The sequence below is a fragment of the Pungitius pungitius genome, chromosome 17 (genome assembly GCF_949316345.1).
Source record: "Pungitius pungitius chromosome 17, fPunPun2.1, whole genome shotgun sequence".
Lineage (NCBI taxonomy): Eukaryota > Metazoa > Chordata > Actinopteri > Perciformes > Gasterosteidae > Pungitius > Pungitius pungitius.
In genome coordinates, this window is record NC_084916.1 from 687,016 (window position 1) to 704,132 (window position 17,117).

Genomic DNA, 17,117 nt, shown 5'->3' on the forward strand with positions numbered 1-17,117 from the left:
GCGAGTGTTGTTTGGAAAACGCATCCCGCATATCTGAGGAATCCCATACCACAATTCTTTAAATATGGATGTATTATCTGTGGACGTTTTGCACTTAAAAGTTAAATGAATCCACTAGATTTGGACGGTCGGAATACACTGAGAGGATAAATGTGCTTTGCAAAATATGTTCTTTATATTTTGGCAAGCAAATAAAATCGTAACGTTACTCAAATTCTGCAGTGATATGTATATATTTATATATATTACGGCTTTTGTTTTGATAGAGATTAAAGTGGTGCTTGGGCGTTTTTCTCTTCCTAAATCATGAATGACACAGTCAGCTTGGCAGAAACATGCGAGAACATGTTTTATTTAATGGCTTTACAGATAGCACAGATCAGATAATGCCCTTCCTGAATGGAAACAACGTACTGTAACCCATGTATGATTGTGGTTATACACGACAATTCTGCACACTACTCAGATCAAAATTTGAGAAGACCCGATTTCAGACAAAATATTAGAGCCCATTCTGCACAAGAGAGAGCACTCTGTTACTTCCCTCATCACATTCAAACACACACACATCTAATTCATCATTTTACTAAAACTACTAATACTCCTGTATGAAATCACATTCAATTGTAGTTTGATCACAAAAGCAAAAACCAATTTTGGTTAGCAGATATTCATGGCACACTCACAACTAATTTCTAGCAGGTCCGCATTTAAAAATAGGAAACTTCAGTATGAAACTATATTATCTGAGAAAATAGTAATCGTTTCACATCCGCATCAAACATACATATGAATCTGTTTTTGAGGTGAATTAGGTATAGTCGCTAGATGTACTTAAATCTATATTCCATTAACACCAAAGGTCTCAACCAAAATTGATTTTTCTTGTTGGTCGTGGAAGACTGATGTAGTGGGGTCTTTTACTGTATGAGGTGTTGATGTCAGCCTCAAAACCAAATGATTGAAGTCCCTTACTTGCTCATATCATCTTTTGTGGAGGAACAACATGTGCAAAAGGTGTAACAAAAACAAAGCTTTGGTCACATGTCCAAACAGAGAAACTGACATGTGACTTCTTCAAGTGTCATTTTTTAGAGAAAAGAAAAGACAAAATAAGGATAAAATCGTGTTTTAAGATCACCGCAGCCCCCAAAACAACTGTTCATTGGTTGTTCAGAGCTTCCCATGTTCCCACTCTCACTATTATAAAGTGAGTTTAACATTTTTTTTTGTTGTTGAGGACTTTATGGGGGTAAACAACAGCGTCCTGTTTCCCTTTTGCTCCAACATATCTAGAACGTCACACTAACAGTAAGTTTTCCACCATCGTACTTGTTCATTTGAATGAACTGATGCAAGTCCGCTTACTTTCTTGCACATCCTCTACCGGCCACCATACAAGTGGATCTTGGCCAACGAGATGGTCTCGTCATAGTCGACGTGGCCCTTCTCGTAGATGACAAAGATGTACTTCCGGTCGTCTGCAGAGCCGCTGTCCAGTGACGTGATGCTGGAGTAGCCGCTGGGACCCGCCCAAAGCTGCACGGCTTTCTTCTCCCAAGACTTTCCATCGGTCAGCGACCAGCGTAAGGTCAGGTTAACCCCTGAGAGGGATGAGGCAAGAAGAAAGTGTGATATATTCATGATGCCAATATTGTTCTGTTTGTCTTTTTTGGACCTGAAGTTAACGGATTGTTTTTGGTGAGCAGGAGTAACAGCAGCAGCAGCAGCGGAGAAAGTAAGTAACTTGGTACATTTACTCTTGCCTCATTCTAGGTTGCTCTGTAGTTCCACTCCACTTTATTGTGTATTTTACATTACATTTATTTTAAATTGTTAAAAGTTACATAAATATATGATAAATATATGTCTTCATGCACGCTCTAGGTGCATTACGGGCAATCTCAACTGCCCGCAGAAGGTGGGTCTAAGACGCACTTCCAATTGCTGATTAAATAATAAAGTGTGTGACATCCAATTTAGCCAATCACCATCCTTATATAGACTCAAGCTGGGGCAACATTGGTTTTGCCCCAGCTTGTGTGTTCCAGGCTGTTAACGACAGGCGGACAACATTCTGGAGGACGTAAAGAACACTGACTGACATGAATACAGTATATATTATGTCATACTGATTATTGATTGACAGTTAAATGACTGAAATTGATTTGATTGCCCTACCTAGAACATTTTCCACCAGCCGCCACTAGATACATGGTTGAATGCCTCTGCCAACATGTCAGGTTGCAGTTTACATCGATGTCTGTCCCAATTGTCCTCACTTCCTCATTTTATCCTACCAGAAATTTGTTGGAAATTTTCATGATTTATTTATAAAATCCAAGTGGACGTTTCAGTCAAGGATGAAATTCCAGAGATATCTCTTAAACGAGAATGGTAGAAGGCGGAGGGATGAATAACCGGAATAAGGCTTCCAGCAATTTATATTGTCTGTGATACATTCTAAAAGCAATCCTTCCATCCAACTTTTACTTCTGATACATCAAGTCACTAATCTTGCTGTAATTAATTTATAATTTTTGAATGAGGGACTTTCATTGGTAACGGAGCAACATCGATGCTTATACTTCCTCCACTGAGCCCGATGACGCACGTTAAAAAGAAGGAGACACCAGTCGGTCGGCTGTTGGTGTCTTACTTTTGTTCTCATTGGAGGGGTTGGTGAAGTAGAGCACTCCATCTTTCAGGAGGGCTCCGGCTGCTACGGCAGGATCCACAAGCTCGTAGTCAAAGAACAGATTGTCTACCGGCAGGGTCAACCCGCCATCAAAGCTGCGTACCACAATGCGACACCTGCAGTGGTAGCTGTTCTGGTTCCGCACGTTGATGATGATGCTGCCGTCCGTCAGCTCCACCGGCTGCAGGGGGGGCAGAGATGGTTGAGCTTGACAGTGATTAAATGCTCTGTTATTTAAAGATTCATTGAGTGGGCTTTGATTCATTATTGGCACCAATGCAGTGTAGACATTACATGATGTTTCAAAACATATACATATATATAATACCAGTTAAAAGTTAGACTTTCAATGAGAAGGTGTTGACTGGTACTGTATATATAACATATAATATAATAATGTATTATAATTAACATATAATACAGTTACATTAAAAAGCTGTGTTTCTTTTGGCCACTAGGGGGCGCGATAACCCAACAGCAGGATGAGTGACAAACGGGCTCAACTTTGACCTCCAATATGTGGTGAGTATATAACAAAATGGAGAAGTTGTTCAAAAATGCCGGTTGATGAGCTTGTGACTGAGACTCATCCCGGAGACCTTGTTTAGATAATAGGAGAAGATAATTGGATGCTTTGTTCCTGTTGATGAAGTGGATCAATTTTTAACCACTTTTTGTCATAGTAAAGCTTGCCAAGGTCTACATGTTTGGCCTCCTGGTCCTGCCAATGAGTTTTGTTTAAAGGACAACTATACAGTGAGCTGTCAAAGTAGACCACAAGCAGCAGCAAACCTACCTGGCACTCGTCGGGGCTGAAGTCTAGAGCCCTCTTCTTCTGGTTGTAAGGGATGCTTTTCAGCGCGGCGCCGTTGTACCAGTTACGTCCGTGGTCGTCACTCAGGATGCAGAAAACTCCATTTCCCTCCAATGTCCCGTGACCACACACCACCAACCTCCCCTTAGCTGGGTTATAGCGCTTCTGTAGTGCAAAGACACAAAGGAAGAAGATGGGGTCGACTTCATTCTTAAACACAAACTGCAATTGTAATTAATTATAATTATCTGTGATGAGTCAATTTCAGAGTCTTATTTTGTGTTGTTGCCTGATGAATACTCCCATTAAAAGCAGAATGGCACACCTTAGGTGTAACAGAGTTTCTTGATTGATTATTCAGTGCGTTATCCTAGAACAGTTTTTGGAAAGAATAGTCAAAGAGAAGACAAAGAGACTTTTCACTTCTTACTTTGCACAGAATAATGTAGTTCATTTAGTATAAAATAAATGTTTTACGTAATAAATGTTCTCTTCACTGGTTACCAGTGGCTGCCCGCATCCAGTTCAAAACATTGGTACTGACGTACCACGCTGTGACTGGATCGGGTCCACTCTACATCCATGACATGGTGAAATCCTACATCCCAACCCGCACACTCAGATCTGCATCAAGCGGCTTGTTCCTCCCTCACTGAGAGAAAAGCACTCGGCGAGATGGCGACTCTTTGCTGTCCTGCTCCCAGATGGTGGAATGAGCTCTCTGATGACATCAGGACCACAGAGAGCCTCTACATCTTCCACCGAAAACTCAAGACACACCTCTTTAGACTCTACCTTGACTAAAACACTAGCAATGAAGTGGATGATATGGGGATTTACAAATGCACACCGAGGCCTGATAGATGAGTTGGGGGAAGTGTCTTGAGCAATTTTTTGCTTGAACTTTGCGACCTGCAGTCTGATCCGTTTTTTTTAGGCGAGGCGCAATGAGAAGGGAATTTAGTTTTGGAGTCTGCTTCCTTGAATGCCGCTTCCCACTCCTCCGAGATTTTGCTCTGTCAATGACCAGTATGTTTGGGAGGTTTTGGAGTCTCTCCACGTGTCGATAAATGAATGACCTTGTCGATATTTTATTTTACAATGATAATTTAGCTTAAATTTGCTCCTTGCGACCAGGAAGCATCTCAGCAGCAGCATTTCACCTTGTACTCAATCGTTCCGACTCACCTGGATGCCGAAGCCCGGCCCGGGAGAAAAGCTCTTCACGCCGAGCTGGACCGACAGGTTCCTGGGCGGACTCCAGCTGAGGCCATCGTCCCAACTCTCTATCATCATGGTGCTGGACGGGTAGCAGTTATAGTGGTTGAAGCAAAGGACGTAAACCACAATCACAGATCCCAATTCCTCGTCCACCACCACAGAGCCCAGGTTCAGGCCATCCAGCTTCGCTCCATCATTCACTATGAAGGAGGTCGGGGACCAGGTGGCCCCTGGAGGGACGGAGGAGGAACGAGAGGAATTTAGACATAGGGACCACTTTTACACCAAATTGTACACACACATATATATATATATATATATATATATATATATATATATATGTGTGTGTGTGTGTGTGTGTGTGTGTGTGTGTGATTAAACCCCGGGGTCCAATGTCTCTGATTTTGGTGTGTCTCCTACGCTCCTGTTGAGCATGTGTTTACTTTGCAGTGTTTTATTTGCCTGTTGGACTTTCAGTTAATCACTTTTGGGGTCACCTGCTAAATAAGTTCTGTTTTGGCCCTTTAAAAAAAAAAAAAAAAACATTTTTAGGCTAGATCCAAATTGTCAAATTTTCTCAGGAAGGCTCACCGAGTGAGTAGTGCGAGTGGCTGCCATCATAAGAGCTGTTCAAATTCTCTAAATGTAAAGGAAAGGAGCTCAAATGCTTCAGTACTTGCAGCGGCAAAATTGAAATAGTGGCTTATCATTCGGACATTAGACATAGACTTTAGGAGCTCAAGACAAACGTCAAGACTTATTGTCTCTCGCCCCACCATGAGAGTTGGGTTTCAAAAATGCCTCTTTAAAGAAAGGGTGCCTCCATTCATTTCATGAAAATGATCAGTATAGAGAAAAGGTGTCAATACCGTCAATACTTATTTTTTTTGTATTAAAGCCTTTATGTTTGACAAAGTTTTTGTTTATAATCCTGAAGAAAAGTTTGGAATAAACATTGTTTTGGTTTGAGCACTGAAATGAACTTATCCCGTTGGCTACAGTTTAGAAAATGGGGCATCAAATGAGAGCATCTCAAACTTTACTAACATGTTGCGGTCTGCTACTTCTTCCTTTGCAGACTTGTAAGGAAGCTTTAGGTTCCTTGTTAATGAGCTCATGTAAGTTTATGCTGAGCTTTAGGGCTCAACCAAGACATCGCAAATAGCAAAGTTAATTGTTTATTTTGTGACTGTTGTATATTCTGTGTAGACGTTAAACCACTGTCTGTGTGCCTGTGTGTTTATAGGCGGTTTCTGATGACATGACGGTCGTCCTAGCCTTTGTCCGTAGAGCGCCGCATTGCGATGAACTTTGCTCCTCTGTCACGTGACGACGACTTCCTGGCCTCTGCGAAAGCCAGCAGGCTTCCGTTTTGGGTGAAGGTGAGCAGGGGGATCCTGTAGGTGTCCACCTGGCCCTGGACTCCGCTCACCCACAGCAGCTGCTCCTCATAGAGCAGAGGGTCGGTCTAAATGTCAAAGAAAAGAGGATGACTAAGGCGAACAACTTCAAATATGTGTGTGCAACTCCAGTCAGGTGACCCAAGCAGGTGATGAGCAGGCAAAATCCAGTGTTCATTTTTTAATTCATTGCTTTAAATTTATAAAGGATCCAACACCCCCCCACCCCCCCTATAATGTGTGAAGCAAAACTGCTAACTTGATGCAAATAAAGTCTTGACTGAACTACTCTAAGGTAAACAAGGCATTTCGACTAGTTGGATCAGCTATACAATTAGAGCATTGTTTACATGTTATGCTTGAATATAGCACAGTAAAGTAGTTTTATAACGGTCATTTTAATGTACATAACATTTTGATCGCTTTGAACACACACATGTAAAGCTGATTCACACATGATTCACACATGATTTATACATGTCAATGAATCTACGGGGGAATAGTGGGACGATGATGAAAGAGCTTTTATTGCACTTTTTGGTTGAAGCGGGATATCTTATTTTGAAGGACATTACTGGGGTTCCGGATATGTTGAGGCCATTGATGGGTATTTTGATGACCAATGTTAAATAACAACGTTTACAATGACGATGGGTGGTTTAGGGCAATACCAGCGCACGGCTAATCACCGGTGTTAGCGTCCTTTTTTACCGACTCCGGTTAAGACATTTTGCACATTCCTAACCGTTAAATCACCTTGAAACATTAAACTTGTACCCATATGACAGTCGGCCAAAAACAACGGCATGACCCAGTACCTGTTTGGGGCTGAAGGAAGACGCGCAGGTTGACAGCAGGCAGAGCAGCAGCCACAGAGCCGCGAGGGCGCTTCCGGTCTCCATGACAGCGGATCCACGGCCTGAAAACTACGTCTTTAGTCCGATGCACAAGTTACATCCGTTATTAAACTCGTGAAGTCGGGGAGTTTAGAAGTTATTCCACGCAAGACGAACAGAGGCGGAAATGAATCAACGCGATACCGCCAGCTAGAGCGAGGCAGTGAGTCATGTGACACGAAGGAACGTGGTCACATGACGTCTCTTTTCGTTTTCCGGCATGCGCCAAAATAAAAATAAGGTCATAAAGTGTGCTTATAAATATCATAAGTAAAATGGCCACTAGGACTATCTAGTTTTTGTTGAATCAACGTTGAAAATAAATTAAATCTAATAATTAAATCTATCATTATGTATAACAAATGATAACAAAAATAGGCCTATATAGGGTGGCATTGTTTTAATTGTGAATTCTAAATTATGTCTGTGTTCATAATATAATACCTAATCTATCAGTTCGTTTGTTACAGCTGAATATAAAACGTGACAAAGGACATAAATCTAGACAAACGTAAGATATCTTACAAGAACATTTCACACCTAATGAATAACATAAAATAAACATAAAATGGCAAAATATCGACTCTATACATTTTACTAAACCACACTTCAAAATAAAATGTGAATGAGCTTCTTTCCAAACCGTAATGTTGTTGGGCCGAGAAGCAGAAACTACATTCTTGAAGTCATGAGGCCCAGCTGATCTAAGTCACAAGCCAAGAGAGAGAGAGAGAGAGAGAGAGAGAGAGAGAGAGAGAGAGAGAGAGAGAGAGAGAGAGAGAGAGGAAACCGCTAAGAAACATTTCAAGGGGGCAAAGATAAGATCCACCACGGTCTGTATGCGCAGAAAGGAATACATTATGGAATATAATCAGAGCTACAGGTAGGATCACATAACATGTGAATTATGTTGGTTTCAGGACTTAACAGTTTAAGAAGTGAATAATCAAATGTAATAGCCACAGAAAAACTTTGTGTTCAAAGAAATGGGACATGGCTTCCTCTTTTTGTACTTCCAATGACAACTATTCAAAATACGAAAATTATTTTGTGAGATTGTAAACATGGCCTATCTGCTTAAAGTTTAAAAAGAAAAGCTTGGGATTGTTCTGGAGGAAATACAAAGTAAGTGGGTTCAGCATTACACACATGGATGTGAAAATAGGCAAGCTGCATAAACAGGATTGTGAGTCCTGTTTATGCTGATAAGCTCCCGACATCTGTGCTGTAGTGAAATACTGCCGCCTGCTTTTGAACGCTGCATTTTCACTCACTTGTGCAGTCTACTCAGGCAATTATACATTGTCCACAGCTAGTGTGACTTTAACATGCAATGAAGTTAAAATGAATAAACTCATAAAGGAGGCTTGTGTTGAGAGAGGGCTGAGGCAAAGGTCTGAGGTGCTAACGTAATATCTCAACTGAGCTTTCACACTTTGGTGCAAGAATGTAGCTCAGTTGCAGGCGTACAGGCGTTAACACAGGAAGAAAACAGACTCAGAGAGAGCTGGGTTTGACTACAATTCTACATTTCTTTTTTTGGAGCGACAGAGTCAGGACTAAATGTACATATCCTCTACTAACAGACTGAGCAACACTGACATGATAAAATAAAGGCAGTGCCGATGTGAGCAGACTCACATAAGAGGTTAATAGTCTCTAGATGTCATCAGATAACACCGTCACAAAGCCATCGCAGTGGAGGCCAAGCAAGGAAAGCAGAAGTGATCTGGTTTCGTGCAGGTTTCAAGACTTTCTGCCCTTAAATAAACGGTGGCTTCCGTTTACTTAAAAGAGAAAACACTTTCCGGGCGAGTCTGCCTCGCTTCTTCAGGCGCGACGTGACCTTTCATTAAGTCACATGAGCTCAAGTAAGAAAATGTACCATCGGTCATGGTTAGTATAAATGTGTTATATACTGGATTATCAACTTTGGGCACAATATTTTTTGTCATCTGTAATATTTATTGTATTTCTGGTACAGACAGGCTTTTAGGCCATAACCCCGGCTGCAGTCTTTAATGTGATTGCTAAGGGAAGCATCCAGTCACATAAAATTGCTTCTTTTCAGACTTGAAATGACTTTCAGGACCCATAGTGAAATTGTAAAATGTCTTTTAGCCCACTTTTGACAGTCATGCGCTGTTTCTGTTATAGGAAGTGGTTATCTCTAAGATGATGGAGGATAAGAGTGGGGTTTGTCATGTGATGGAGGAGAATCGGGTGGATGTGCAGATCAGACGAACCAAAACTGAGCAACAGCAGGCCAACAACAACGTCCCCAAATGGTCAAATGGTAAATAGCTGCTTCTTTATTCCTTTTATCGGGTGAACTTTGCTACAAATAACTCTCCATTTACTCTCATCATCATATTCATGGGATCAGGGGGTCTCTCCCCAGTGTTACATTTGGGTTGTTGGACATTTTCCACAGACTTCTGTTCCTTGTGTCACTGCAAAACATTTGCCAGTCCACTGGGCTTTATTTATTTAAGCGTCATGATTATTCATACCTGATTTGCAGGTGGTCTTGGCAGTAGAAATATTTAATAACAGGCCAGCAAACTAATCTTTTAATTCAAATAATCTTATCGAGAGATTAGGTAAATTATGCATTTTTTTCAGTTAGAAACCCCTTAAACAAGAAATAAAAGTTATGCATTAAAGATATACACCACTCATAACCCTCGTTACCAGGATATCACAGACCTAGAAACAGACTTGCACATTTTGTGTCTTTTAATGACTCAGCATGCAGCATATTCTATTTATTACATGTGAAAAGTTTGGGTTTGTCCAGTGTTTTAGGTATGAACAACATTTTGTTAATTGCAATGTTACAAATACTCATTGTGCATTATAATAAAAGCTGTGCAATAATCATATATTAGACATTGTTTAAGAACATTAAAATTTCCAATAAATTATTATGAACAAACAATTGAATAAAAGTAAGATAAAACAAGGCTATAGAGTCCTGATGAGCCTTCTGTCAGTGGACACAGACTCAAACAGTTTGTGTCCAGAGTGAAAAGGCCCGGTTAGAATCTTCCTTTCCCCCGTTCAGGCTCCTGGAAGCAAACAAGTCCAGGAGGGATGGCAGATTGCGATCTGACGTCAACAAATCCCTCTTTCAGCAGAGAGAATGAGACGCTGCAGTCTGCCATCCCCCTGCAGCGGCTGCAGTGTAACAAACTCTAGTGGAGGAAGAGGGGAAGCTCAATGGTGGGCGTGTAGGACTGCACCGTCATTATCTATCTTTACCTGAACTCATCTGCTTGAGTTCCCGGGTCATGGTGGAGGCGCAGAGCGACCAGGCCGTCACACGGGGCGACGGGGGCAAGAGGGTCCGGGAAATGCACAACAATCTCTGATGTCTTTAGTGCACAAAAGAGTTTACAAACCCGTAGGCCTCAGTTATTGTCCTCACGGCTGAGCTCTTTCAGCTAGGGGGAGAAAAATAAATAGTATCAAAAATACTAGTGTATGTAGGAGAGCAGACACAAAGTCCAAGGTTCCGTCTATCATGAAGGGGGAAGGTTCTTGTCACACTTCTACTTCTAGTGTTAAACCTTTAGTGGATTACTCTCTATCTCCATTGCTGCCAGGTCAGTGTGTTGTGGCGATGCCGAGCTGTTCGGTTCTGAGGCCGAGCTTTGATCTGTCGCTGTGCCGGGCCCAACTGGAGACCGATGGCTTTCAGGTCAGCATCATGCATACAGTATGACGCACTGGGGCCCTGTAACGCTCAGAAACCTTGATTCAAAGCCGTGTTCCATTGAGGGTTTTAATCTGTTACATTTTTATAGATTCCCGTCATGGACATGGAGGCTCCACTGAAGACCGCTCTGGACGTTCCCTCAGTCAGAAGATACCTGGTTTTCAACTCTGCTCTCTTCCATTTTGCGATGGCACCGGTATGTCGTCCAGCTCGGTCCAATCAAAAGACTAATGAAAACCCCACATACCTGCCCCTCTGAAGCCTCATGATTCATAAACCAAGAGAAACCATAGAACAGTTTCTGAAATACTAGCTGCAAGTTGCAGATAGAATATTCTAAGTTAATATCCCTCCCTCCACAGGTGCTGTATGTAGTTGTGTGGTGCGGCGTGTTCACCACACTCCACCTCTATATCTCTGTCAGTGACTACTGGGTCCTCTGCCTCTCTGTCAGCCTCGTCTCCATCTTCCTCACCATTGCCATCATCTTCGTCCTCCAATACAGTAACAAGGAAGTAAGGAGCGGAACCTGTAACTATAAAATGAGTTTAAAAGAATGCTGAGATTTTAATTTGAATGAATTAACATCTGAGTTAGGACTCTTCCTAAGAGGATTTCATTGAAACCTTGAATTTCTTTGAACAACTTTTAAGAAATCTCAATTTTGCAATAAATTATTCTCAACCGTCTTTATCCGTTTCTGTGTCAGATCAACATGAACATCGATGTTCGGTTAATCCAGGTCAACGAGAGGTTGGTGAAACACAAGCTGCTGGTGGCCGTGGCCGACTGGGTGCAGTCCTGCACCGGAAACATGCAGGTTGTTCTTATCAAACACTGGGATAATATCGGGTTCCATTGTGACAGACAACACAACAATCACAACGCAAATAACCACCAGTACAGAGTAAATCTTTGTTTGACTGACCTCACTGTCAAGAAAATAATCTACTTCGGTCATTTAACAAGATCCGCTCTGCCCATTTACTGGTACGTGTGTCAGTTCCCTAAAAAAGTGTTTTTACAAATTCGGGGCAATTTGAACAGTGGCACAGTGTGCGATCTCTCAAAGGTCAGACGGAACAAAATTGATCTCCATTACCTATTGTTGGAAAAATTCAATTGATGTTCTGTGAGTTTGTGACCTTTTGAACTGACACGTAGTGTTTTGGGATAAACAGACGTTCAGCATGATTTTATCAGGCAGGAACAGGATAGTGGGTCCAATGCTGTATGGATTTATTGACTGTGGGTCTGTTCTCCTGTAATCACGAATGGCAATGCTACCCCCCCTGTGATGTGGAGGTGACCAGTGGGAACATCTGGCCCCTGAGGAGAGGGGCAATGTCACCTTTGACCCTAACACTCAAAGCTGTAGATTAAGAGAAGCTTTGAGTAGCCTAGACGCATGACTTGTATGTTTCAACTCTGCTCCATGCTTGTAGGTTTGACAAATGTCCTGTTGAATGATTTTTACACCAGTGTCATGTAAAACCTTTTTTAACACCTTGGGGAAATGGTCTATTTTATTTGCCATACTAGATAAAAAGATATATAAAAGCAGACGTTAAAATAAATGAATGGAAAACAGGAAAGACTAAATCACCAAGAGAATAACTTGAACACTGCTTAAAAAATGCTACAATCCTGTATATCTAGTGTGGAAGTACATCTTTAACCATGCGGCAAGTGATTTCCAGGCTGGTCCCTCAACAATGAACAACCAAACTGAATCATTTTGCATCGGCAGCCACTGATGATGTTTTATATGTCTCTTTGCAGTTGTACTTTGTGTTTTGGGACATGTCCTGCTGTCTGAGGGCCCTGACTGAAACTTTAGAGGAGCAAAGTTTTGTGGAGGACGACACCCAGGTGAGTGAGTCTGTCCGCCTGCTTGCTCTGCTTCATTGATTTTTGTTCTACTGGTCCCTTGTCAGTCGTCCCTCAATCCATACAAATCCAATTCCATCCGTTGTTGAAGGATATGTATTTATTGATAATTTGGCAAAGAGAGGCTTAGCCCTTGACGGACGGTCTCACATTTAAAGGCTTCACAAAAAATGTGTCACTTTCACCAGGACAAACTGAAGAGGAAACTGTCGCATCTCGTTCTTGTGACCGAGGATGCAGCTGTTGACCCAGAGGTCGGAGGGTCAGATGAGGAACAGGACTCTAGTGAACAGAGGCCTCTGCTGAGACACGAGGACACTGAGTGCAGTACCTCAGCTAACAGGCCCGAGGGGGGCGCCAACGTCACCAACAACTACAGCCTCGTCCCCGACGCGTCCTTACCTGCTCAGGTAAAGTTACGTGAGGCTGTATGCCGACTTTATTCCAACACAAAGGGAATTTATATTAGAGCAGTAGTATTGTCCTATTATAGATAAATCAGAAATAGCAATAATTAGACTCCTTTATACCTCAGTAGGTGTTCTTGCATTCGTTTGTGTCCTGATTGGATCGAACGGAGGAAAACAAGGAGGTATCTCATTCCAAAACTCAGTCTTGTTCCTCTATATGTGACTGATTAGGGTTTCCCCCTTTTGCACGTTGAATTATACTTGAGTGGTTTCAGTACCACCACCAATTGTTCCCTTCACCAAGTTCATCCTCAGGGGGAAAGCAGGTCACTACAACTTCTCAGCGTTGACCTAACTCATTGCAGGCTAAAGCCTACCAGCTTCTGGTGACCTACAGTGCCACTTATGTGAGGCTGCTGCTGTCTGAGAGGCTGCCAAGACCCTCACACTACCCACAGAGGAATCACTGCTCCACCGACCATCTCTGCCTCTGCCAGTACATCAGAAAGAAGATCCTCCGATGACAGGACAAGAGTCAAACAAGGAACTTTGAAGCAGCTGATGACGCTGAAACTTCTTCTTTGCATCCGTGCCCCTGAAAAGACGCGTAGGGACATTTCCTCGTTGTGCATTATGTTGTCTTGATCAAATCAAGGACCCGTTTGGAGCGTCACACTCTTGATTTGTGTCGGCGGGCTTCTGTGCTGCTGCCTTCACGCCAGCTCGGTGTTTGCACCGGCCATTTGGACCGAAACCATTTCTGCACTGTGCCAAACGCTGTCTGTTCCACCTGCTGTAAAACAATATTTGCACCCTGCACGCAGGACAATCACAGCCTTAGTCACTGTTAACTGTTGATCATCTGCTCACATACAACACATTGATATTAAACTGGTGGTCTCATATATTTTTGGTTTGTGACCCTTGACTCGGGGAAGTAAAGTTTTTCATGTACCTTTACTTTTGATTTTCTCCTCTTTTTGACTAGCGAAACCCAGTATTTTTACTTTGTCAGAGTTTGACAGTGTTAGAAAGATGTTTTAAAAATATGTCACAATATAAAAAAATGTTCAATGTATGAAAAGAAAATGCACTCTGCAGCTCAATGAGAGGTGATCGGTAAATTGATCTCAAACAACGTATTCTATTTCATGAACCGATTCTGTTTTGTAAAATCTAAACCGGCAAAGTACATAATACATATATTCGTAACATAAATAAGAAATGCTCAAGTAGAGTACCTCAAAACTGCACTGCATTAAACATATTCCACAACTGGACATTGAGTGCAGAAACATTATTGTAGTGGTACTTCTGAGGAACCGGTCATCATCACCGAAAGGATTGACAAAAACATGTGTAAAAAAGAAACAATAGAAGCATGCAGGGAAAGAAAGAGACCTCCTGTGATGCAGCTGTGTAACGATGCTGAAGAATCGTTGGCTTACATGTCCTGCAACCAGACGGCTGTGCTTTCACATGTGCACACGGTTTGAATATTTTGATGCATTTATGTCTGCAGGTTGCATTTATGTCTGCAGGTTGCATTTATGTCTGCAGGTTGCATTTATGTCTGCAGGTTGCTAGGTGTCTCACACATTACCAGCGATTAGCCATCAGTCCTGGTGCTGTGGCTGAGGTGACAGCCCAGCGAGAGAGCTGCAGGATGACCCAAACACACACAGCGCGATAGCAAGCGCGGCTGACCCAGAGGGGAGGCTGGGACGGTGTGATGGAGGAGGGAGGCTTGCAGCGTGACGCCAAGTTAAACGATCTCAGAGACGCTGGCTGTCCTCGGGAGGCTAAATGGCCATCTGTGATCCTGCCCACACAGGCTGGCTTAGCTCCCACCTGTAGCCCCTCCCTCAAAACGCTTTTCATGTGGCCAGATCGTTTTGGTCAATTATTCGAGTTGTCACACATTTAAAGCGACTGTAATGTTCACTCACCTAAAGGATTATTAGGAACACCATACTAATACTGTGTTTGACCCCCTTTTGCCTTCAGAACTGCCTTAATTCTACGTGGCATTGATTCAACAAGGTGCTGAAAGCATTCTTTAGACATGTTGGCCCATATTGATAGGAGAACATCTGGGGGTTGATGGAGATTTGTGGGATGCACATCCAGGGCAGGAATCTCCCGTTCCACCACATCCCAAAGATGCTCTATGAGATTGAGATCTGGTGACTGTGGGGGCCATTTTAGTACAGCGAACTCATTGTCATGTTCAAGAAACCAATTTGAAATGATTCGAGCTTTGTGACATGGTGCATTATCCTGCTGGAAGTATCCATCAGAGGATGGTACATGGTGGCCATAAAGGGATGGACATGGTCAGAAACAATGCTCAGGTAGGCCGTGGCATTTAAACGATGCCCAATTGGCACTAAGGGGCCTAAAGTGGGCCAAGAAAACATCCCCCACACCATCACACCACCAGCAGCCTGCACAGTGGTAACACGGCATGATGGATCCATGTTCTCATTCTGTTTACTCTACCATCTGAACGTCTCAACAGAAATCCAGACTCATCAGACCAGGCAACATTTTGGTGAGCTCTTGCAAATTGTAGCCTCTTTTTTTACTATTTGTAGTGGAGATGCGTGGTTTTGCGTGTTGTGGCTTCACAAATGCTTTGCTGCTCACCTCGGTTGTAACGAGGGGTGATTTCAGTCAACGTTGCTCTTCTATCAGCTCGAATCAGTCGACCCATGACCTCTGACCTCTAGGATCAACAAGGCATTTTCGCCCACAGGACTGCCGCATACTGGATGTTTTTCCCTTTTCACGCGATTCTTTGTAAACCCTAGAAATGGTTGTGTGTGAAAATCCCAGTAAATGAGCAGATGGTGAAATACTCAGACACCAACAACCAGGCCACGCTCAAAATGGCTTAAATCAGCTTTCATTCCCATTCTGACATTCAGTTTGGAGTTCAGGAGATTGTCTTCACCAGGACCACACCCCTAAATGCATTGAAGCAACTGCCATGTGATTGGTTGATTAGATAATTGCATTGATGAGAAATTGAACAGGTGTTCCTAATAATCCTTTAGGTGAGTGTATATCACAGCAAAAACAATATCAAATCGAATGCTGGTAGTGAAGAAGTGCTTAAGTATTCTCATCTGAATTATCTTTGCCAGTGTTGTTGTACAAAGCTCTAAACTCTCCGTACCTGACGTTAGACAGACACCGTTGGCAAACAGAGTTTAGCATTTAGGACCTAAGGAGGCAGATATTTCATTCAGCACTTGGTGTCGACAAAAAGCAGAGCTGAAAGTTAATGACTATTGGACTTCAGGTGGACAAAAAACACAACTGCAAATGAATAATGAAGCATAATCGCTAGATTATAAACAGCTGATTGTAACCACGGTCGAGCAAATCAACTAAATGAGTGATGAAATGTTATTGTGTTCTCAACAAGAGCAAACCACAGGAAAATAAAGATAAATAAAGAAGTAATATGACATGACAGCTGTTATTTTGGTCCAATTCTAAATGTTTAGTGCAGTTGTTGCAGCACCCTGAAATGAAGAGATCAGTACAGTCGAGCTGCTGAAAGACCTTTTCATCCTTTTATGAGCCAAATAGAAAACAAAAGCTGTACTAACAACTCTGAGGTTGTACTAATAAGCAAACATAAGCAAGCTAACATGTTGATATCAAGCAGGTAGGTTTACCATGATAGTGTTCTGTGTTAGCATGCATTGGTTTGCAGGTATCATATATAGTCAACACCCTAATTGTTTTGTAAAATTGATACTTTAACAATTAATCCTGAAGGGATGCAAATGTCTATGACACATTTCTTGGCAATCCATCCAGTATTCTAAAGCACTATGATTATTTAGGTGGTCGATATATTGTTAGGAGACAACATGACAGGTTTGACTAACAATTTGTATGACATGGTTAAATAATAATACGTAGGTGGTACAGAATATGCGATGACAAGAAAACAAACAGCTGTAAAACTAGATAGTGAGAGATACTGTAGTTCATGTTCTGACAGAGGAAAGAAAAAGAGACAGAGAGGGAGAAAACCGGGGCAACCGGCC

At 42.2% G+C, this 17,117-nt stretch overlaps 2 protein-coding genes across 2 annotated transcripts; one reads left to right on the plus strand and one right to left on the minus strand.

The window, feature by feature from the left end:
* Positions 1–324: 324 nt before the first annotated feature.
* neu1 (neuraminidase 1) lies at positions 325–7,253 on the minus strand. Its single transcript, XM_037474065.2, has 6 exons — positions 6,952–7,253; positions 6,012–6,201; positions 4,701–4,963; positions 3,495–3,677; positions 2,660–2,879; positions 325–1,604 (listed from the first exon to the last, which is right to left on the minus strand). The coding sequence occupies exons 1-6, from the start codon at positions 7,033–7,035 to the stop codon at positions 1,384–1,386; spliced, it is 1,161 nt and encodes a 386-aa protein (XP_037329962.1). The 5' UTR covers positions 7,036–7,253; the 3' UTR covers positions 325–1,383.
* A 563-nt stretch (positions 7,254–7,816) lies between these two features.
* tmem268 (transmembrane protein 268) lies at positions 7,817–16,701 on the plus strand. Its single transcript, XM_037474066.2, has 9 exons — positions 7,817–7,912; positions 9,187–9,325; positions 10,638–10,732; positions 10,839–10,946; positions 11,113–11,265; positions 11,460–11,570; positions 12,533–12,622; positions 12,829–13,050; positions 13,416–16,701. Exons 2-9 carry the CDS (start codon positions 9,205–9,207, stop codon positions 13,572–13,574), a joined length of 1,059 nt encoding a protein of 352 aa, XP_037329963.2. The 5' UTR covers positions 7,817–7,912; positions 9,187–9,204; the 3' UTR covers positions 13,575–16,701.
* The last annotated feature ends 416 nt before the right edge of the window (positions 16,702–17,117 follow it).